The 22,810-nt window shown below is 43.7% G+C and overlaps 1 protein-coding gene across 2 annotated transcripts in view; it reads left to right on the top strand.

Annotated features, from left to right (window-relative positions):
* CNTNAP2 (contactin associated protein 2) overlaps positions 1 to 22,810 on the top strand; it is a 999,981-nt gene that overhangs the window by 916,888 nt on the left and 60,283 nt on the right. For both annotated transcript variants that reach the window (XM_083577628.1, XM_083577629.1), the window contains 2 exons: positions 14,425 to 14,595; positions 20,966 to 21,184. In XM_083577628.1, coding sequence (XP_083433754.1) covers positions 14,425 to 14,595; positions 20,966 to 21,184 — 390 coding nt within the window. The remainder of the gene's footprint in view (positions 1 to 14,424; positions 14,596 to 20,965; positions 21,185 to 22,810) is intronic.

Raw genomic sequence — 22,810 nt, 5'->3', positions numbered from 1 at the left:
GTGCCAGCCGAATCTGTTGTCATGTCCTTCTAGTTCTAGTGCCTCTTGCTTATCCAAACTTATCCAGTCCCTGATCCATACCAAACAAGCAGATTCATAATATAGTTTAAAGTCTAGGAGGGCAAACCCGCCTCTGTCTTTTACGTCTGTAAGTATTTTATGTTTTATCCTTGGCCTTTTGCCCCCCCCCCCCCGATAAATGTTGAAATCTCTTTCTGCCATTTTTTAAAACATTCATCTTTCAGGATGACTGGTATTGATTGAAAAAGAAATAGCATATTTGGCAACACATTCATTTTAATCGCCGATATTTTTCCTAACAATGAGAGATTCATTCTACTCCATGTTTCTAAATTTCTTTTTACCTCAAGCCAAATTTTTTCATAGTTATTTTTAAATAGGTTTATATTTCTTGATGTTAACCAAATTCCTAAATATTTAACCTTTTTATGGACTTCAATCTCAATGTTTTGTTCTAACTCGGTTCTTTCTTCTTCCTTCATGTTTTTAACTAATAATTTAGTATTATTCCTATTTAGCTTAAATCCTGCCACTTCCCCAAATTTCTGAATTTTTTCTATTACTTTAGGGAGTGAAGTTTTAGGTTCTTCCACTGTTATCACTAGGTCATCTGCATACACTTTTAAGTTGAATTCACTTTTCCCAGTTTTTACACCTGTAATCTCTTTATTTGCTCTTATGTTTTTGGCAAGTACTTCCAAGACCAGGATAAACAATAATGGTGATAATGGGCATCCTTGTCTCGTTCTTTTTGGATCTTACAATCATCTGCTATCACCTGATTTATAATTAGTTTGGCCTTTTGTTCTGAATAGATTGCTGCTATTCATTTTAAAAACTTAGAACCGCTTCTGATTTGTTCTAACAGCTTTATCATGAACTTCCAAGAAACATTATCAAAGGCTTTTTCAGCATCTATAAACATCATTGCCGCTTTCTTTTCATTTTTAGCCTCCAAATATTCTCCAAAGGCTTGGTTTCTAGACCCTTGGCATCATAGGTGGAATCTCAACACATATAATAAACACTGTGAAAATGCTTTTTAAAAGCATTTTGAAAAATAAATTTGCCATAAGCTCACTATCGCCATCTAGGGTCACAATTGTATAATGCACTTAAAACACACTTAAAACCTATATAGCTGAGTCCTTAGTTACCCTCCTCTGTATACCTTCCAGCTTGTCAACATCCTTCTTAAATTGTGGCGCCCAGAATTAGACACAGTATTCCAGGTATCCACCCAACGGATTTCATGGCTGAGTCGAAATTTGAACCCTGGTCTCCCAGGTCCTCATCCAGCACTCTAGCCACTATTCCACACTGGGTCCCAGTAGAGAGCAAAAGGTTAAAGTCTGCATGCATCCCTCCACCAGGCCCTCGTCCCAATGGGGACCTGGCACCTGCTTTCCCCCCTAAAACAATCAGTGCAATGCTAATTTTGTGAATTGTGTCATGTCTAGTTTGCTGTTCCAAAAAGAGAGAGCAAACAATGTGGATCTGTGTGTGTGTTGCTTTACTTTCTGGAAGCTTGCTTGGCAGTATATTCTGTCACTCAGAGATACTGGAACACAGCTCAGCATAACAGCGTAAAGCCGAGGATCAGATGCCGAGATCTTTTTCATCATATCATATATCTCTCTTCCAAAAGCCAAGTTTGCTAATTACCACAAACATGAAGGCAACTGGAACATCTGTAATTTGTTATGAGAAACAAATGGGCCTCAAGTTAGTTATCATGTTGGAAAAATAACAGAAGCTTATATATAATTTTCTTTATATACACCATATCTGCATACTCTCCAAGTGTTTCAATTTTCCAGGGACAGCCCCGGAATTACAAAAGCCGTCCCAGCTTCTGATTTGAGCCCACAATGACCTTCTATCCCCAGCCAGGGCCATTGCTGCTGCGCTCAGGGAGGAGGAGCTGGCTCACGTCCTGAGCAAAATCAGCTGCAAGGGAGAATCGCATGGCCTCTCCATGGCGGCCTCTCCATGGCCACGTGGCTGTCTGTCAGCCTGCCTTTCCCCTGCGCCCCCAAAGGGCTCTGCGTGGCTGATGTGGCCCTCTCTTCAGTGACGCCAGTCTGACCAGAGACCAAAAGCAAGCGACTCCACAGGAGGGCTGCAAATGTTCTTCAGTCTGAAGGAACAGTATGCTTAGCATCCTCTCTTAACCTTATCCCATCTGTGTTTCTTTTTTCCTTAATATTATTTCTCCACCTCAATAATCAATATGTAACATCTGGAACAGTCTGTCTTATTCTTCCTCCTCTATTGGTATTGATTTGTATAAAAAGGGTGAGATGGCAAAAACATGAGGGCAGCCCAGCTGGGAGGAAGAGGAGGAGGAAAGCGAAGAGGCTTAATTTGAGCCCAGCTTGTCTGATGATGTAAGATTTCCATTCCTTTTCGTGAACACCTCCTGAAATTAAGCTTTATTTTTATCTTAAAGTTTGCCTGCAATACTATGATAACACCACTATATTATTGATGCAAGATATAACAAGTGATATGCCCCCATCTTACATTTATTTGGATAGAATTCAAGTCAAGGGCAAACCAAGGGCATCTTCTGCAGGAATTTATTCCACACAAATGCCATGAATTTCTGTGGGACAACACTAGACAACAGCCTTGTGGACTGTGGCCAAAATTTGCCATCTAAAACAGAAATTGAAGTACCATCTTAACTGGGTTAATTTATTGGTTAATCTGTTTAAAGTTTGACCATAGGACATAATAAAACAGGGCAGGGGCATAAAAAAGGGACACAATAGTGCTTAAAATATAAATAATAATACAACAAAACATGGGTGACTAAAATAAATGAGTAACACCCCACAATTTCTTGTTCAGTCTGCCTCCATCATTATACAGCAAATGAGTCAACTTTCCCCATAGCCCACCTCCCCTGACTCCAGAGATGAAAGTCAGTTGGCTCCAGATCTCTCCAGCCAGGTGACTGCCCCAGCGGCAGAGGGCTTCCTCACAGGTGCATCCACACACCTCAGTTCCCCTGCAGCTGAGGGAACTGGCTGGGGTGAAGAGCATTGTGTTCGAGATGACGTGAGGTCTTCCTTCATACCTGCAAATCACCACCTGAGACTTCAGCATTCTCGTGAGGAGCAGGTCTGCATGTGCCCTAGAGCAGGAGGAGGTGCAGAGAAACCGACTGGCCTAACACAAAGGCAATAGATCTTTATTTCCCACACCCAGTGATACTCCACCCTACAGACAAGAGTTTTATTTCTAGGTAAGCTCTTGTCATGTACATTTGACCTATATTTTTATTTTCTTTCACTGTGAGAGAATTACACTTGCTTCCCAAACAGTTTGTCTTATGAGACAACAAAAGGATACAACTGACTAAATGTAAACTGGCCTTATTGGGGACACAACAAGAATGCAGTCAGGTCAACTTATGCACCTGCTATAGAAATAACTGCTTTTCTCTACTGTAAATCATTAAAATTTTAGTTGGCAAATATACCCTAAGATAAACCTCACAACAAACCATCAGCTCTCCCCCAAAAGGCAGTAACCATCATACACTATATTCTAACAGTACAGTATTTAAATACTGTTAACTGCCTTGCTTCTCGCTCTTTAAAACAATTTCCCACAACGGCTGCTGCTCCCCTCATCTCCTGAGCACATTTGGGCTTAAATGGCGATTTTGTTAATATTCACAGAGCTGACATTCTGGGACTACAGTCTTAAAGATAACTTGCTTTGGAAATAAAGCACACTCAAATTCTGGGAGTTATTTATTAGCAACCTTATTTAGTACTTGGTCTTTAAGTACAGCTAGCAACAGAGCGAAACAAAATGTAAAAAATCACTGCTTTCTAACTGTAAAATCTTGAAGCTGGAACAGTTTTGATATTTTAATATTGGGTCAGATATTACAGATGCTTTTAGGAAGGGAGGGAGGGACTGACCCTAAATAACCCACATATTTTCAAGGTTTACCCATACTTCTTCAGTTTATTGTGAATAATGTGATTAATGCATCGTGTTTGCAGCCGGCCTCTATTCTTTTTATGACCTGGTTGCCTCATAATTCTTAACAATGTTTGTCAGTTGACTGTCTATCTTCCTTCTCGAGCACCTGAGTTCTGCCACTTCCCTGCCCCATGCCCTCTGAACCACATTTCACCTAGAAAACTGCTAGCAGTGGGGCTGGGTGGGGGAGGAAGTGGGGTGATTTCATGTCAAATCAGACCAGCCTCAATTATGTCCATTTTTAAGGAAAGCTTTAAAAGAAATAGGATGGCATCGCACTGCGCTTGGAGCACTTTGTGCCAGGCTTGGCAGCGGGCAGCTCCTTAGCTCTTCCATTGCCAGGCTTGCTTTCTGTGCCGGGGACGGGTGGAGAGAGGGCCTGTTTACAAAAAGAGCAGGGCTCTCACAGTACAATTTCATGCCTGTTTACTCATGAGGCTCTTGTATTTTTACTTGGGTGCCCACAGCTCAGTGCACACAAATATGAAGACATATGTGACCCATACTTGGAAACAGGTTCTGTTGAAATATGCCAGAACTTTTAGGACAGTTTCACAGAAGATAATCATGTCTTTATAGAAAATCTGGCCCATGGTCCAAATGCACCCATGTCTAGTTTTGTCACATGTATGTGTGATAAGCAGGGCTTTCTTTCAGCCGGAACTCACCGGAAGTCCATTCCAGCATCTCTCAGGTGGGTGCCATTGCCAATCTAAGAGAACGAGGGAGGCGTTCATGGTGAGTTCTATTTTTCTAGAAAAATAGCCCTGGTGATAAGGAAGCCTCTAACACATGGGTAGGCAGATTAAGGCCTGAGGGCCGGATGCGGCCCAATCGCCTTCTAAATCCGGCCCACAGACAGTCCGGGAATCAGCGTGTTTTTACATGAGTGGAATGTGTCTTTTTATTTAAAATGCATCTCTGGGTTATTTGTGGGGCATAGGAATTCGTTCATCCCCCCCCCCCCCAATATAGTCCAACCTCCCACAAGGTCTGAGGGACGGTGGACCACCCCCCTGCTGAAAAAGTTTGCTGACCCCTGCTCAGTGGCGGAGCTTCATGCTCCGGCACGGGGGGGGGGGGCGGAGAGCAGGCGGGAGTGGGGCTGGTGCGCATTCTGGGGGCAGGGGGCGCCGCCTGGTGTGGTGGTGCCCCCAGCGCGGGCAGGGGGGAGCTGTGATGGCGCCCTGGGGATTGCGCTGCCGGGGGCGGAGTGCTCCCCCCGCACTCCTCTTCCTCCACCAGTGCCCCTGCTCTAACACCTTCTGATATGGCAATGGATGTGTGTTTATTGAGAAATGGCATTCAGAACATTTTCTGCACAAACTGCTTCCTATCTGCATACACTTCACACAGTGCCCCACAAGGTGTGAACTTCCTACACTGAAAAACATTGTGATTCATGTAACATCAAGTCCTCTGAAGGTGTGTCAGTGGTGCAGGATCTCTCATGGCTGTTTCACACATGGATGTTGAAGACAGGTGGAACTTCATCTTGGAACTGACCCTTGCATCCAAATAAATGTGTTTAGGATCAAGGTGTCTGTTCCTGAGTATCTGGAGAGCAGCACTGTGAATTCTGATGGCATGTACACACTCCCGTTTCAAAGGCAAAAAGAGAAGTTTGAAAAAACAGCTAGAAAATACAATATAGACATGTCATTTCGATTACTAGTTATTAAGCACTGGCTGTTTTACGTTTTCTCTTGGTGTCTAATGTTAGAGCTCCCGCTGAGTTCAAATGATAAGAGGGCCCTCTTTTATCTTAGGCTTCTTCTGATAACCTGCACAAAGCCCTTGAGCTCTGATCATGCTGTTTATATTGTCAGAGGAAATCTTCATTCAGATAAAAGCTTAGTATCATTTGTTTGAACATAGCTCTTCTGTACATATACACACACATCCTAGTTATGTGTTCTTTTTTTTAGAAACAAATGGTCAGTTTTTTTGTCTGCAAAAAAAGCGAGAGTATTTTATTGCGCGTCTCCCTAAGGTGGAAATGCCTGCATATTAATTGTTCTCCAGACGAAAACAACAAAAATGATGTACAGCTGTAGTAAATAGTGTTCCCAATATGTGGATGTGCTGGGGGAGAGCAAAGCAGTAAAGGGTTTCTTCTCATTCTCTGTGCATTTGCCACCCGTGGCAGAAGCTGGGGTTGAGGGGCAATACGGGAAGGTGGTTTTCCTGCAAGAGCAGGAGTCTCTCATCAGTCCAGTATCCCTGGCAGCCCAGGGAGGTGTGCACTTACTGACCTTAGCCAAGGACGGGCCCTGGGAACTGCAAATTCCCCTCAGCATCCCCAGGCAGGTGGGAGAAGAGAGACTGAGCCATCCCAAATGACGGTGGAGGAGAAGCTGTTAACTCAGGGACCAACTCTTCATCTTCCCTGTTACTTTGGAGGGGAAGCTCCGGGTGGGGTGGGGGCAGGGATTTGGCTCACAATCTACCATGAATTTCACTGGGCTTCTACACTTGTCATATTTACTAAGTGCCTCCATGATCCAGATGTGGCATAAAGGGGAAACTGCCTGCAGGCTTGCAAATCAAATGTAGAAGGGGGAGGGAAGCTGGGCGGATCTCTGGGTCCCCTGGGATTTACCCACAAATATAGGTAAAGGTAAAGGGACCCCTGACCAGTAATGAGGAAAACCTAGGAAATTTAGATTCTCTTTCCCCTTAATTCCTAAATTGTTTTTCATGAATGCCCACCAAAATCAAGGCATTATTTTTTGCTATCTCAGAATAAAAACCTTGGAGAAAATTATTGAATTATTGAAAATTATTGAAATTGGGGGGGGAGAGAAATTGTGGAGGGGTGTGTCCCTTCACATCAGAAATCCAATTTAAACAAAAACAAAACTCCTCTGTGTGTGTGTGTGTGTGTGTGTGTGTGTGTGTGTGTGTTGGTGGGCAGTCAAATGTAACTAGTTGTCTAAATGCATTTATTAGAAAACATGATCAAAATTTGGGAAATATCTGTTAAATGGCTAGGCTTCTTTGGTGTAAATCTTATATCTTGCTGCCCTCTGTTGGAAGTATTTTGAAACTGAAAATAGGTAGACTTTTGAAGATTCCTAATTTCTAAAAATTATGTCTGTTGAGGGGAAGTGATTTTTAGAAAGCAATTCACTTAAATCTCTTGAATGTTTGTCTATTTTTCTTCTCCCTTCCTTCTATTCTTGTTTCCCCTCTTAATAATCTCACCATTGTTGAGCGATGAACTGCTTCCCCAGTTGGCAATTGCTGTAGTTTCCACTTTTTCTTAAGTGTTTAGAAATAAAGCATGGGAAGTCCTCAGAGCGCTTCTAGGGCAGCTGATAGTAGCTTGTTTCATGCAATGCATGGAAAGGAGCACATGGGGGAGGAGTGAAATTGTTCCTGGAGGCCCCCCGCATTCATCTAAACAGGAGAAGAGAATTTATAAATCCTGGAGATTAGCCACTGTGTCTTTTAGGAGTCCAAAACAATGCATCAAAGCACCGTAATCCTAAAGCAGCAACACACCAAGTGTTACCCCCAAGCTCTCACAGTCTGAAAATGTCTGCAGAATTTAAAGGCTGCCTTGTGCTTTTTGAAAGTAGAACATAAAATCATGTCCAGTGCATAACCTGGTTGCAGTGGTGTAGCATGGGTTGCCAGTGCCTGGGGCCATGCGTAGGGGAGGGTGGGAAACGGACAGAGTATGCATGCACATTCAACTGCCTAAAGGTGACCGGTGTCTGCATCACCCAGGAGATCGCAGTCACAGAGATAAGAAAAGAAGAGTCGTTCTGTTGTCTAGAGAGGTCACTTCCTGGTTCACATGGAGAAGCCGTTTTCAATGGACCTCAGTGACAGAAATGCTCAGCTGTATTGAAGCAGCACCAGGTGTTGAAAATGTGTGCCCCCTAAAATTTTTGCACCCGGGGCACCCCCCCTACACCACTGCCTTGTTGAAGCTTTTAAAGGCATTAATCCCATTCATGCAATATATTAATACGGAATGCAAGGTAGACAGTTTAAAAGGAAATGAGGATTGTCTTGGTTCACCAGTGAAAATGGTATCAGACCAGAGGAAAAGGGGAATGATTTCCTATTCTCACCCTCATTGTGAGACCACATGCTATGGATGGTATAGGAATGCCACCCAAAATTGCATCTCCCTGTTGATGTCCCTCCCCATTCCCTGCAACTAGTGTTGGGTAAGTTCCCCCCAGCCTGATTCAGAATGGGCTTGGGCAACAATTTATTTTCAAATGTTGTTGTTGTTTAAAAAAAACATTTTAAACTTAAACTAATTCCAAAATTTGGGCCCCACCACAATTATGCCATTTGGGGCACGATGCAGCCTAGAAAGCCCTTTGTCCCCATTTGCATGGTGACATGGCAGTGCCCAGGCACCAGGACCCCTGCCTGCGTCATGAGCTCTTCGTACTGCGCATCTCATCCACCAGGAGTGCCAACAGTGCAGTGGCGTCATGCGTGTGCAAGTGCTTTTGAACGCTGGAGGGAAACAAGGAGAAACTGGCAAAGGATGCTCTTTTCTGAGGTATTCCAGTGCCACTCGTAACAAATACTTCCACCATAAATCTCTTATACTCTCACCTTAAAATCCTTCCTGTTCTGAAATAGGCTTCCCCCCCCCCAAAAAAAAGGCTTTCCCAACACTTCCTATTGAAGGCAGGAATGGGGAATAAGCAAAATGTTTAGAAGACAATGTTTCTTGTTTGGCTGGGTTCCATTCAGAGCATCCCATCTTGCGAACTGAGCCAGTCCTGACATTAAACAACCTGATTATCTTCAACACCTTTTATTAAATAATACATCAGCATTAAGCTTTATGGCATCATGTGCTGCCCAAGACAGTCATTTAGTTGGTCAATTTCAGTGCAGCTATAAAACTCTGAGTAATGGGTGTGGAACTGGTGGCAACCCTCGCTATTTATACTCGGCAATATTGTAAATTAAGGTTCCCAAAGATGCATTCAGTTTAAATTTAATAAGAGTTAATATATTCCTATGCTAAATAAGAATGGATTATTTATAACAAACACTCATGGAGAGCCAAGTAGGGAACTGCAGCTGGGGGGGGGGGCGTCAGAAACAGTTGCATGTGGCAGCTAATAGTTTCTAGTTTCTTTTGAAAAACAGTGAGAATGCAATTTTTAAGCCCATTCCCTTCAGTAATTACAAAAAGCAGAATCATCTACTCAATATATTTCTTCCAGTTGAATGTGTTCCCATCTTGTGGAGAAAATGCAGAATACATAGTATGAAAACAGTTGGCGTCAAAAGACTGTGATGGCTTTCGGGAAAGGAAAGGGATAGAAGAAGCACTAATCTCCCTAGAAAATCAGAGGAGCGAATGGCAGTGCTTTGTCCATTCTTCAGTTCCACACAGGCAAATAAATCCTGTGGACTGCGGTGCTCAGCATCTTGGAATCACAGAATCGTGGAGCTGGAAGGGACCACGGGGGCCACGCGGTCCAAGCCATGCAGGAACCCCTGAGAAACCCACAACCCTGGGATCAAGATCCCCAGCTAGCCTTGCTAGTGGACAGAGTGCCACCGGGGGGGGGGGTCATGTCTGTTGACCGAGGGGAAGCATGGATCCTTCCTTGGACCAGGGACATTGCACTGTGCAAGCACCAGCTGGAGAGTGAAGAAAAACAGGGGTCCATCATTTACTGGTGTTTTTATCTTGTATTTTATTCTGTGAACCGCCCTGAGATCTTATGATGAAGGCTTGGGCAAAGGCGCGGGGGGGGGCAGTTGCCCCCTCCCATCAAGTAAATCAATAAAAATAACTAACTGACGTTCTGCCTCCCGTAACATGAAGCCTGCATCCCCCCCCCAACATAAACACTAGCTACACCCATGGATGAAGGGTGGTATATAAATTTAATTAATAAATACAAATAAATTATGCCCTTTGTAAGGGATTCCTTTGTAAGTGATGGGGATGGGGAGAATCATTGCTGTAATTACTTTTGCTTTTAGGCAATAAAGAGCATGAAATCACTACAGGACTCCGAGTATATTTCACTGTGTGAAGTTGTGTTAGTAGTTTCGGAAATGATGCCCCTCTTTGAAAAAGACTGCAGTGTCTCAGGATAAAAAATGAGATGCCCAGTTCACTCACAAAATAATATCCTGTTGCTCTGTAACAGTCTAGCACACTATTCCTCAAGGGGGAGTGTCCTTTTCATTCATAACCATTCTAGCTATGTTTTCTTTTTAATTTGTCACTTGCACTTTCAGCTTGTACATTTAAAAAATGATAGCATTTAAAGCAAGAGAGGAAGAGCCATCCATGCAAAGTGCGTTGCAATAGCAAGCAATATGGTGCCTTTTGTATATGAAAGGGAGCCAAGGAAAGCTGTCGTGTTGAAAGGACATTTAAGTCTGGAAAAGTTTAGAGGTCAGGAGGAGAGATGCTGCCTGTTTTGAATATTCAAATGATGGCTCTGGGGTCTTTTTCTACATCTTCTCTCCATCTGAGCAGTCCTACTGTCCTCAGAGTGGTAGCAGCTATGTTGCACTATTCTTATCTGCAGTGCTTATACCCTCCTGTTGCTGAAGTTCTTGAGGTGGTTTACACTATGCTGAAAATAAATACGCAAGAGTTACTAAAGAGCAGTGCTATTTTTCTAGAAAAAGGTGCCGGAACTCACCAAGAAAGCCTCCTTTGTATAATGGCACCCACCTGAGAGGTGCTGGAACTGAGTTCCAGTGAGTTCTGGCTGAAAAAAACCCCTGCAAAAGAGGATCAAATGCGTGTGCAAGCTCCCCCTAAATCTTCAGGTGTTCCACCTGCTGCTTTGCTGCTGACTCTTTGGGTCACAGAAGATTTCAGAGCGAACAGATCCGCTTCCTGATGGATGTTCGTCCCTCAGAGCACAGTGGACCAACACCAGCTGATGACATGGCTCCCCAAATTAACACAGACTGTGGAAACTTCACATTGGACTTCAAGCATCTGGCATTGTGTGCCTCCCCATTCTTCCTCCAGATTCTGGGTCCTTCGTTTCCAAGTGAGATGCAAAAGCTGCTCTCATCAGAAAAGAGATTTGGGGAGCCATGTCATCAGCTGGTGTTGGTCCACTGTGCTTCATTAAGTCCAGTGTCAACGTAGCCGCCTACCAAGAGATTTTGGAGCACTTCATGCTTCCTTCCACAGTCGAGCTTTATGGGGATGCTGATTTCATTTTTCAGCAGGACTTTGTCACCTGCCTACACTGCCAAAAGTATCAAAACCTGGTTCAATGCCCATGGGATTACTGTGCTTGATTGGCCAGCAAACTTGCCTGACCTGAACCCCGTAGAGAATCTATGGGGCACTGCCAAGAGAAAGATGAGAGACATGAGGCCGAGCAATGTAGAAGAGCTGAAGGCTGCTATTGAAGCTTCCTGGTCTTCCATAACACCTCAGCAGTGCCACAGGCTGATCGCATCCATGCCACACCGCATTGAGGCAGGAATTGATGCAAAAGGGGCCCAAACCAAGTACTGAGTACATGTGCATGCTTCTACTTCTCAGAGGTCCAATATTGCTCTATTTGCAGTCCTTGTTTTGCTGATTTTATTTAATATTCTAATTTTCTGAGATTGTTTGGGGTTTTCATCAGCTCTACACCATAAACATCACAATTATAACAAATAAAGACTTGACATATCTCGCTTTGCATATCATGAGTCTATCTCATATATTAGTTTCACCTTTTAAGTTGCATTACTGAAATAAATGAACTTTTCCACAATATTCTAATTTTCTGAGTTTCACCTGTACATTGGCTCCCAGTAAGTTTCTGTTCACAGTTGGAAGTGTTGGTGCTGACCTTGAAAGCCCTAAAAGGCCTTGGTCCAATATACCTGAAGGAGCGTCTCCACCCCCATCGTTCTGCCCAGACACTGAGGTCCAGCTCCGAGGGCCTTCCTTGGCGGTTCCCTCACTATGAGAAGTGAGGTTACAGGGAACCAGGCAGAGGGCCTTCTCGGTGGTGCTTGCCCTGTGGAACGCCCTCCCACCAGATGTCAAGGAAATAAACAACTATCTGACTTTTAGAAGACATCTGAAGGCAGCCCTGTTTAGGGAAGTTTTTAATGTTTGATGTTTTATTGTATTTTTAATATTTTATTGGAAGCTGCCCAGAGTGGCTGGTGAAACCCAGCCAGATGGGCAGGGTATAAATAAATTGTTGTTGTTGTTGTTGTTGTTGTTGTTGTTGTTGTTGTTGTTACCATTTTCAGGTGGTACGTCATACCCTCCAAAATTCCTCAGGTGGAAATAGAGACATTTTCCACTCGTCCCCAACTGACCCTCCTTGAACCCACATTTTCACCACCCCTGTACCAATGGGACACAGCACACACGCCTTCCTCTGTCCTGAGAAAAGCCCTTAATCTCAGTTTTATTTTATTCTTTTTTAGATTTACACACACACACACACACAATAAATAAATTAGATGTGCGAGATTAGATGTGGATGCACAGTATTTTTCTTAAGAAATCAAGACTCCTCGCTCTCTGCTCCGCTCCCCCTTTCTTCCCGCCCAGGGTGGCCCTGCCCTCCACCTGCCCCTCATGCGAAGGTGGGCAGCGGCGGCAGCCTCTCCTCCTCCTCCTCCTTGCCTGCTCTTCTCCAAGGGAGGAGGCCAGTGGTGGCAGCCATGGAGAGGCCACAGAGAGGCTCCCCGGCAGCCGGCGCTGCCCAGGACAAGTGGCAAGTCCTCCTCCTCCCGGAGTTTGGCAGGAGTGACCCTGGTGTGAGAAAGAGGAACATCCCGGGATTAAATCAGAAACCAGGATGGCTTTTTTAATTCTGGGACTCTCCCTGGGACATAGGGACACTTGGAGGGGATGGGTTCGACACGCAGATGAGTATTTTGTCCTTGGATCTTTCACAAAAGCATTATAAATTAATTACCAGGAATGCATGCTAATATTTTTGTACATCTCAAATACATGCTTTCATACACAAAAACAGGTGTGCATGTGAGCCATTGTCTTCTGCCCCTCAATCATTTTCTTCAACAAGGCAATCCATTGTCTTTTTTCCTTCACTGTTACTTTTTGGTGGTCATTTTACTCAGAGTAGACCTGTTGCTATTAATGGATCTGGTCATTAATTTCATTGGGTCTCCTCTGAGTGAAACTTAGAATACCACCTTAGATATGCCTAACAAGCATTGGGAAGAGCTGAGAATGGTATTTATTGGATGAGAAACATCAGAAACCCTAAAGTCTGAGTGCTTCCATCAGATCCCATTCCCTTACAGGAATAAAAGCTGAATTGATTTCCAACAGCAACTAGCAGGTGTCAGATTTTGCAAAACTGTTGCAGGAAGCTCGTTTCATAAATGAGATTATGTGTATTCTTATCTGTCTTGGAATCTCAATTGCTTGCATTGTTCGCACAGCCAACAACTCCCTGACTTTTGGGTTTCAGTTACTCTAAATACATAATCACGGAAGTTTATAACTGGGCTTGCAATCAGTAGACATTTGTTGCTTGGCAGAAAGATAAAATAGCCCCTTATCTTCCATATGAAAATCCATCCTAGATTGTTCTGCGTACCATAACTCAAATCAGAGCCAGTTTGGGGAAAGTGTGCCACATTGTATGATAGCTCATTTGGCTCACGGTCTGAGATCTAATGGCAGTTTTGGGCACTTCTTGAATGGTTCATCTATCCTGTGTGATATAACTGATCACTTTTTCTGAATTGTATTAAGACCTTGGCCTCAGTTGTGTTTTGTGCCCATTCTCAGTAATATGTTTAAAAAAACCACCCACCCAGTGGATTTGTAGCTTAAACTTAAAATCTTAAATTGCATAAAGCCCCTGGGATTGTTAACTATTTTTAAAGAAGGGCAATCTGATCTTTGTTATAAAGAAATAATTGGAAAGGGCTGGAACATCTGTGTGTCTCTCGTTGGAAGCAGAATGTATGGTCTGTTGCTGTATCAGAAAAATTAACAAAGAGATTACATACATTGACTGGAACAAATGATGTAGATGATTTTGTTGAAATATGGCATCCTTTTATAAAATACTTTACTGATAACCCTGAAGAATGGCAACTACTGAAACCACAGATTGGACTTTGGCAAACAACTAGATCGATAAATCCTGGACGGGAGAAGGGAGTAAGCTGGGATTTTGTTTTTGTATATTTTTATATTTTTTGTAATTGTTATATCTTGAAAATCAATAAAACCATTATTATTATTATTTTTAAAAAGTAGGTTTCTAAAAAAACATAGGCACATAAAGAGTACTGTAGTCTATCTGGAATTTAAAACCCATCCCTTCTCAGCTCCATTTTTTATTTCTTCTGATTAGAAGTAACTCATAGCTCAAAAAGAACGCTGGGACACCAATGCATGTTTCCTTGTTTCTTATGTCTCTACAGAGAATTATTGGAATGCAGCCTCATTCATTACTCCATCTTCATATCTCCACTTCTCCACCTTCCAAGGGGAAACTAGTGCTGACATTTCTTTCTACTTCAAAACATCAGCAGCTGATGGAGTGTTTCTTGAGAATCTGGGGAATACAGACTTCATCAAACTTGAGCTGAAATGTGAGTATTTTCACAGCATTAATGGGATGTTAGGCAAAGGTAAGGCACTGGGCATCTAGCATCTTCTGTAAAACTAGCCTGTCAATCCTACTTCTTTTCATAGTAGATGCATTGAAATTAATGGTCCCATGTTAGTCACTTCCATAAACTTCAGTGAAGGTCCTCTGAACAGGGCTAGCAATGAACTCAACCCAACATTGCAGAAGAGAAAGTGACTGAGTGTCCCTCATCTGCTCCGAAATGAGTTTTGTCTTAAATTTAATGGCTACAGTCCAACATGGAATGTTATGTGCTTAAACTTGAGCACAGCTAATGAATCTTAACAGATGCCTTCACTTTTTAAATTACATTTATATCCCATCAAGGGGCTTGAGATATATGTTTCCCTTTCCTTCTTTAATCCACACAACAACCTATGAGGTAGGTTCAACCCATGAGAGGTGCCCTTGGGCCAATAACTGTACACTTCATGACTCAGTGGAAGGTTGAACCTGGGTCCAACATCTCAGTTCCTGCTTGACCCCCCAGTGTTTTAGGGCAAACTAAATTTCAGAATTAGCAAGCAAGCCTGATGTGGGTTGGGGAGGCCTCCTTTGTTGGGGTGGGTTGCAGCCTAAGTTAGGGCCCCCCCCATTTTTAGTCAGTTTCCTATTTGCCCCTACATGCCTCTGTAACTGTTGTCATAACATAATGTCAGTGGCTAGAACACTACTGGTATTTCTCTCAAACTCCTGCTAAAGGGCGGTGGGGGTGATATATGTAAACTGTCTGGAGACTATGACAATCCTCATATTAATCCCTGCTAGTCCAAGCAACCAATCTCAGGGTCTAGTTGTAACTGGGAACATAGTCACATAACAACACAACACAACTCCATTGCACTCAATCCTCAATGCAGCTTTCCTCCATTACTTTTGCCCATATTTCTAGGAGAGCACTATGTTGCTAAACCTGCAATGGGGAGCGTTTGCTTTCTGAATATGGTTTAGGGCAGGGGTGGCCAACTCCCAAGAGACTGTGATCTACTCACAAGAGTAAAAATTGGCAGTGATCTACCCGCTACAGATCGCTGGGGAAACAAACGGCCTCACTGAGTAAACTCCGTCTTCCGCTCTGCAGATTGTGCAACAATGGGGGGCGGGACGAGGGGCCGCATTCTATTTTACCAACGCTAAGGAAAGGGACACAGTGATCGACCGCAATCTACCAACACCTACCAGGGATCTACCAGTAGATCGCGATGTGTAAGGCATTGAGGCATCGCTCCCGACTGCTGGAAGTTGCCCACGACTCACTTCCATAAAGCAGCATGCTCAACATGCAAGGCTGGTAGACCTTCATCTTGGTATTGGACATCACATTCTCCAGATCCTTTTGGAGAAGCAAGCCATTGCCGTAGCTGCCTGGTCAAAACGCTTGTCCAGCTCAGCACTGATAGAGAGGTTGCTGGTTATGGTGGATCCCAGGGAGACAAACCACCACAAGTGTGTGGTCACCGTTGCTGATGCATGGAGGGCTCACAATGTTCTGACTCAAGACGTTGGTCATCATCAGGCTGGTGGTGAGGCCAAACCTCCTGCAGGCTTGGCTAAAACGGTTGATGAGTCTCTGTAGAGCTTCCTTGGAGTGTGCAGTCACGGCTGTGTCATCTGCAAATGACATCTGTCAGAGAAGTCTTGGCGTGGAGACGTGTCAGGTTGAACAGACCCCTGTTGCTCCTTGTATGGATGTACATACCATCTTCAGTCGAGCTGGAGGCATATGAGAGCAACAGGGACAAGAATGTGCCAAAGAGGGTTGGGGCAAGAACACAGCCCTGTTTCACACCATTTTTGATAGGGAAGGCGTCTGAGAATGAGCTGTTCTAATCGGAGGTGCCCAAGACTTCTGTTGACAGAGAGATCAAGTGACCTGCATGCATATACAAACCAGCTCCAGGAGTCATGAGTATGTTGCTTCACATGGTGAGTGGATTACTTCTGCTTGGAAGTGTGATTGCTCATTGAAGATGAAGAAGTTGTGCCCACTAATGAGCTCTAGAGCGGCATCTCCCAGATTAAGAAAAGTTTTCTTGGCAGAAGTCAAAGGGATAAACTTGCAGTTTCAGACAAAGAGTTTCCTTCCTGATGAGGCTCTTTCATTTTGTGTATATATTATAAGGTTCATGTATGTGGACAGGCGGAACACGTTAATATAGTAGAGCAAAATTTGGTGGAATTTAAGTTTTGGGGATTTATTTTACAGATGATGCCCTCTGTGAAAATATATCTATGAAAATAAGCTGCTTGGGTAGTAGGAACCAAGTTGTGGGCCTGCCTCCCGAACTGATCCCTGGCAGGAAATCTTAATAAAGATCTATGTAATGCCCCAACAATGCTCCTTAACTGGGAAGCCCTTTCAGCTAAGATGGTGTTGATTTTATTTTGTAGCCCTTCCAGGCATCTGCTTGTGTGGCAAAGTACAATTTCGAGAACCTAAACCTGTGGCCCTCTAGGTGTGGTTGGGCTGCAACTCTTCTCATCCCTGACCAGTGACCATGCTTGCTGGGGCTGATGGGAGTTGGAGTCCTCAAGGGCCATGTGCTCCCCAGTCCCCACCACCCTCCTTCCCTGCTTGGAGGAGACTGTGGTTCATGAGAGCTCAGAGAATACATCCCTGGCTAACATTCCCTATAGAGATGAATGTGAATGGAATGCCTCTTTTGAGGTAAGATCTAAGTTGCGTAGCTTTCCCAACTGACTTTCCAGTTTTTTTATTGCCTAATCCAGCAGCTGATCATTTAGTTGGTAGACGCAATAAATATTTCTTTGTGTAAACACACTTTCTTGAATATCAGTATGAATACACACACACACACAAAAATCTACTTTTTATAGTTTCATGGAAAGGTTAAACAGAGGTTGTGTTAGTTCAGAGCAAATAACATTCATAAAACTTTCCAGAGGCAATAAAGAGTTTGGTCTAAGAGAAAAATCAATAGTAAAGAGTTGATAACACCACTGGTATTTATAAAAATAAGTTTACAGTTCTCTGCCTTGGAGAATAATAACACGAGAAGCAATATATCCCACACAATGGAGATTCACGTTTTATATGATCAGATTTGATAGGCCTCTGGAAAGCATTTGATAAAGCCTCTAGAATATTGTAATAATGCACACATGTTTTTCTGTGGACAGCCTTTTCTCTTGAGAATCATTCTTGAGTCCCTTGCTGCATATTCATATCCTGTTTGTAAGAATCCAACATATACATTAGATATTAAAGATATGAAGAAAATATGATTGCTCACTCTCTGGAGCCAACAGGAGAGTAGAACAGGGCCTGACTAAATGTGAGCCCCACCTGTGGAACTGGACAGGATATTTTATGTGAAATAGAAAAGCAAGTTTTATTTGATCTTTGAGGCCACTGAACAGTGGGAATCCAACACAGCCTGGTTGCTGAGGCTGCAGACCTATAAATGGGAGAAAGCTCTATTCTGAAGAGACATGGATGGGATTGCATTGCGAAAGTGTTGAATGCTCAGTACTCATGGCTTCTTAGGCCATATTTTGACAAGCTGGCTTTTGCAGTGCGCACAATGTGGCTGCTGCAGCTGCTCTGCTATGGAGCTCTTCACAGGGAATGAAGCAGTTAATAACATGGGAAGGAAAGGGCATTCGACATGAACTTGAAATCAGTACTTAGAATAAGGCGCTAATTTTTAGTTGTTGGTTTTTGTCTCTTTTGATTTCCAAATCCCCACTGCTCTCCTGTTTTCAGTTATTTTCTCTACTGCCCATTTTTGGCATCAGCAGCAGCCGATCAGGGTGCCTTTTCTCCCACAACATGCCTATATAAGCTGAGTCTAAAAGGAGAAATCGGAAGCTCCCAACCTTTCTTTTCTTTTTACAATATTTCATGCAGGGGGGGACAGAGGGGGCATCTCTCCCTGCTCACTCACTCACCAACCACCCCCCTCCACAGCTCACTCAGAGAGAGATTGCATAGCTAGAGGAGCCTTAGAAAAAAGTTCTCATCTGTGCCAATGGGGGCCTCTTTTCTGAGGCTCCTAGCCTTGCAATTGAGGTGAGAGAGTAAAGAAATCAGCCCCCTTCCTGTCTGCTGCCTACCCTGCCAGTAAGATGTGCACTTCCCCATACCTTTAATTGCTGAATAACTAATTAAAGATGCATGGTTTGGATTACTGTGATCCACTCTACTTGGGGCTGCCTTTCAAAAGTGCTCAGAAACTTCAACTTGAGCTTTTTTGACAGCTTGCCTGTGCCCGGGAAATCCCAGGTGTATGGCACCCCTAGGCTCCAAGAGCTTCAGCCAGATTGCTGACGGGGCTAGTTATAGGGAGCAGGTGACTCTTTTGTTAGAACAAGCTTTGCGTGGCTGATTGCAGCCTCTGGGAGCTTGGAAACAGGGCTGGTGGCTTTGCCGGAGGAGAAGGCACAGCAGCAGGAGGCCTGCCTATCCACGTTTCAAGCCACTGGGGGAAATGAGGGGGGTTTTGCCAGAGCAGAGTGGTCTATCCTGGGACAGAGATGTGGGAGGAGCTTCTAGAGAGAAGGAATATCACCCATTGCAGGAGACAACCCCCTGGAGGAATGTCACGCACAGAAGCAGGACTGTCAGGAGACATGCTGTGTCACTGGAGCTGCAAAATCGATTCCATGCTCTCACTTTGGACGCCAAGGAGCCAGGACAGCAGTTGCAGACCTCAGAATACACTAAGGTGGCTGTGGAAGGTACAATGCACAGAACAATTCCTATGTATTGATGGTAGGTGACCTTTGATAATCTTGGTTGCCCTTCTCAGCACACGTTCCAGCTTGTCAACATCCTTCTAAAACTGTGGTGCCCAGAACTGGACACAGTATTCCAAGTGTGGTCTGACTAAGACAGAATAGAGTGGGACTATGACTTCCCTTGATCTGGATCTGGGCACTATGTTTCTATTGATGCAGCCTAGAAGAGCATGAGCCTTTTTTGCTGCTGCATCACATTGTTGGCTCATGTTAAGCTTGTGGTCCACCAAGACCCCCTAGATCCTTTTCACAGGTGTCCCTCATCTTATATTTGTGCATCTGGTTTCCCTGCTTAAGTGCAGAACCTGACATTTTTCCCTGCTGAAATTCATTTTGTTGGTTTGGGCCCAGTTCTCCAATCCGTTAAGGTCATCTTCAATCCTGGATCCATATTCTGTGGCATTAGCTACCCCTCTCGGTATGGTGTCATCTGCAAATTGGATGAGCATCCCCTCAATTCCTTCATGCAAGTCGTTTATAAGGATGCTGAACAGCAACAGGCCCAGGACGGAACTCTGTGGCACCTCATTTATCACGTTTTCCATGAGGAACCATTAACAAGTACTCTTTGGGTTCGGTCAGTCAAGCAGCTACAAATCCACCTAGCAGTTACCTCGTTCACCCCACATTTTACCAGCTTCTTGGCAAGAATATCACGGGGGACTTTGTCAAAAGCCTTCCTGAAATCAAGATACACTATGTCCACAGCATCCCCCAATCCACCAAACTTGGAAGTCCATCAAAAAAAGAAATGAGGTTCATCTGGCATGACTGTTAAATCTTTTATATTTATATATAATTTTAATTCTATAAATGTTTAATTGATTTTAATGATTCCACCTCTGTGTTCTTAGCTCTTCCAATTTTATCTGTAAACGGAAAGCCAGGGTAAAAAATAAATATGCAATGATAACAATACCTAGCTGGATGCTAATTTATGCAAACACCTAGGACTCTGCTACATTAGTCAAGAAATAGTGTTTTGTATGCGTTATAAACACGTAACACCAGATGGCACCAGAGAGCAAATAAATTCTAAGTGATTTTCCATAGCTTTCCCCCCCTTTTGTTTAATCTCTGATTTGTTTGCAGTGTTTTTTTAATCTCTGATTTATTTATAGCGTTTTTTCCACCCCTATCTTCACCTTTAAACCTATTTTGGTTTTACAGATCTTCATTGCACATTGCTTCCTCGCACAAGGTTACATCTTCCTCCTTCATTACTTTGTTCTCTCTGTCTTTGAATGTAGCTTGCATCTAGGAGACCCTTTGGCTCTCCCATCATCTCTAGCCATTGGCCATGCTTGCTAGGGCGGATCCTTGAGGCAGTTCAGCCCCCTCTGAAGGGCCCAAAGGTCCCCCTTCTGATTTATAAGACCACTCCATGGTCTTTAAAAAGTGTTTTCTTTATTCTAATTTAGAATTAAATCTCTATTGCAACTTAAATATAACAGTTAATTGTAAAGTATAGTTTCCATGTTGGTTTCAATAGCATTCATGTAAAGCAGAATTTCTTTCTTCCCCCCGCCCCCCCAACCCCAAACTAAACACCATTATCGTTTTCTCATCAGCTGCAACAGATGTCTCCTTTTCGTTTGATGTTGGAAATGGCCCTGTGGAGATCCATGTGAGGTCGCCTAGTCCACTCAATGATGACCAGTGGCATTGGGTCACTGCGGAGCGGAATGTCAAGGAGGCCAGCCTGCAGGTGGACCAGCTCCCCAAAGAGACCCGGAAGGCCCCCACGGAAGGACACACCCGCCTGGAGCTCTACAGCCAGCTCTATGTTGGTAAGTGGGTGCTCTGGGCGGCTGAGCTACCAAAGGACTGTTTAGATTAATTTGCTTTTTTTGGTAATCTACTATGAAAAGTCTTAATAACATCTTATGTGTTGTTTTTTTTAAAAAAGCCAAAGACCAGAATGACAGTGTTTTCCACCACATGCATTGGGGCCTTGATGTTGTGAGACAGGTTGCCACAGAGGTCAGACGCCTTGGCCTGAATGCTGGGAAGGGGCTCTCCAGCATCATCTCCAAGACCACCTCCATCAGCTCACTGAGTGGTGGGATGGGCTGAACATCAGCAGCATTTAGTTCTGTCTCTCAGCTTCAACTCTGGAAATAAACCTTCAAATCCAGTCCCAGATTGGACTGTAGTCCTGATGAGAGAGATTGCATTTTTATGGGCAATGGCAATGCACACACACACACACACACACACACACACACCCTCCGGTCTGCGCTGGTGCTGCATCCAGAACTCTGGGGTGCCGAGAATGAAGGGGGTCGCCTGGTAAATGGGTGCACTGAATGGACGAAGAGGCTGGGGGGGGTGCAGTGGCAGTTGCTTATAGGAAGCAGGAAAATAAGGAAGGGCTGGTTAAGGTATTAGTTGGTAATGTTGGTAAATGAGTGTTTTAAATTTATCTTTAATTGATTTATTGAGCCAAATTGATTTACTTGGCCTAATTTCCAGATGTTCAAAGATGATGCATGCTTTGTTCCCACTTAACAAAAGAAAGGCTCTTGGGGCCTCTAGGTCTATCTTGGCCTGCAAAACTGTGAAGCTGGAACATTTTGAAAGTCAATGGGGAAACCGAACTCCCTGTTTCCTCATATTAGAGTTATATCTTGTATTTGCATCTTCTTTTATTGTCTGAAAATTGTTTCTTTTTTACATTTTATCCATTTTGTTCAATAAAGGTTTGAAGGTTTAATATTACCAAAACACTTTAATAACCGTTGACAGCAGCAGCCTGAGCTCAGGACTACAGTGGTACCTCAGGTTCCATACGCTTCAGGTTCCATACGCTTCAGGTTACAGACTCCGCTAACCCAGAAATAGTGCTTCAGGTTAAGAACTTTGCTTCAGGATGAGAACAGAAATCGTGCTCCGGTGGCGTGGCAGCAGCAGGAGGCCCCATTAGCTAAAGTGGTGCTTCAGGTTAAGAACAGTTTCAGGTTAAGTATGGACCTCCGGAACGAATTAAGTACTTAATCTGAGGTACCACTGTATTTGGATTACTAGTAGCCATATAACTGGGGGTAAAAAAACAGTGCCACTCCTATCACAGGAAGCTTGAAATTGGTTTGGCTAAGTCTCTGTTAGGGCTGGGCTCTAAATTCATTTGCACAAGAATGGCGCTTATCTTAATTGCATGTCTCCTACCTTCAGAATGATTAGCAGTAAAGAGCAATTGGTCATAATGTTGACTGGTTCAGGAGATAGTTGTAACTCATTCTGGGCATCCACTTGCTTAGGAAGCTGTCAGTGCTGGGAGTCAGTGTGCCTTCCCATGCTTACAACCAGTTTCACAGAAGGGCTCCTTGGGAATGAATGTAAGGGGGCCAGACCTAGTTTCCCTTACCCCCAACCCCACTCCCCCAACCCAGTTTCCAGGCAAGGCCTTCTGGGAG

Source organism: Podarcis filfolensis (assembly GCF_964270895.1).
Source record: "Podarcis filfolensis genome assembly, chromosome: 12".
In the NCBI taxonomy this organism is placed as follows: domain Eukaryota; kingdom Metazoa; phylum Chordata; class Lepidosauria; order Squamata; family Lacertidae; genus Podarcis; species Podarcis filfolensis.
This window is presented reverse-complemented; position numbering and strand designations above follow the sequence as displayed.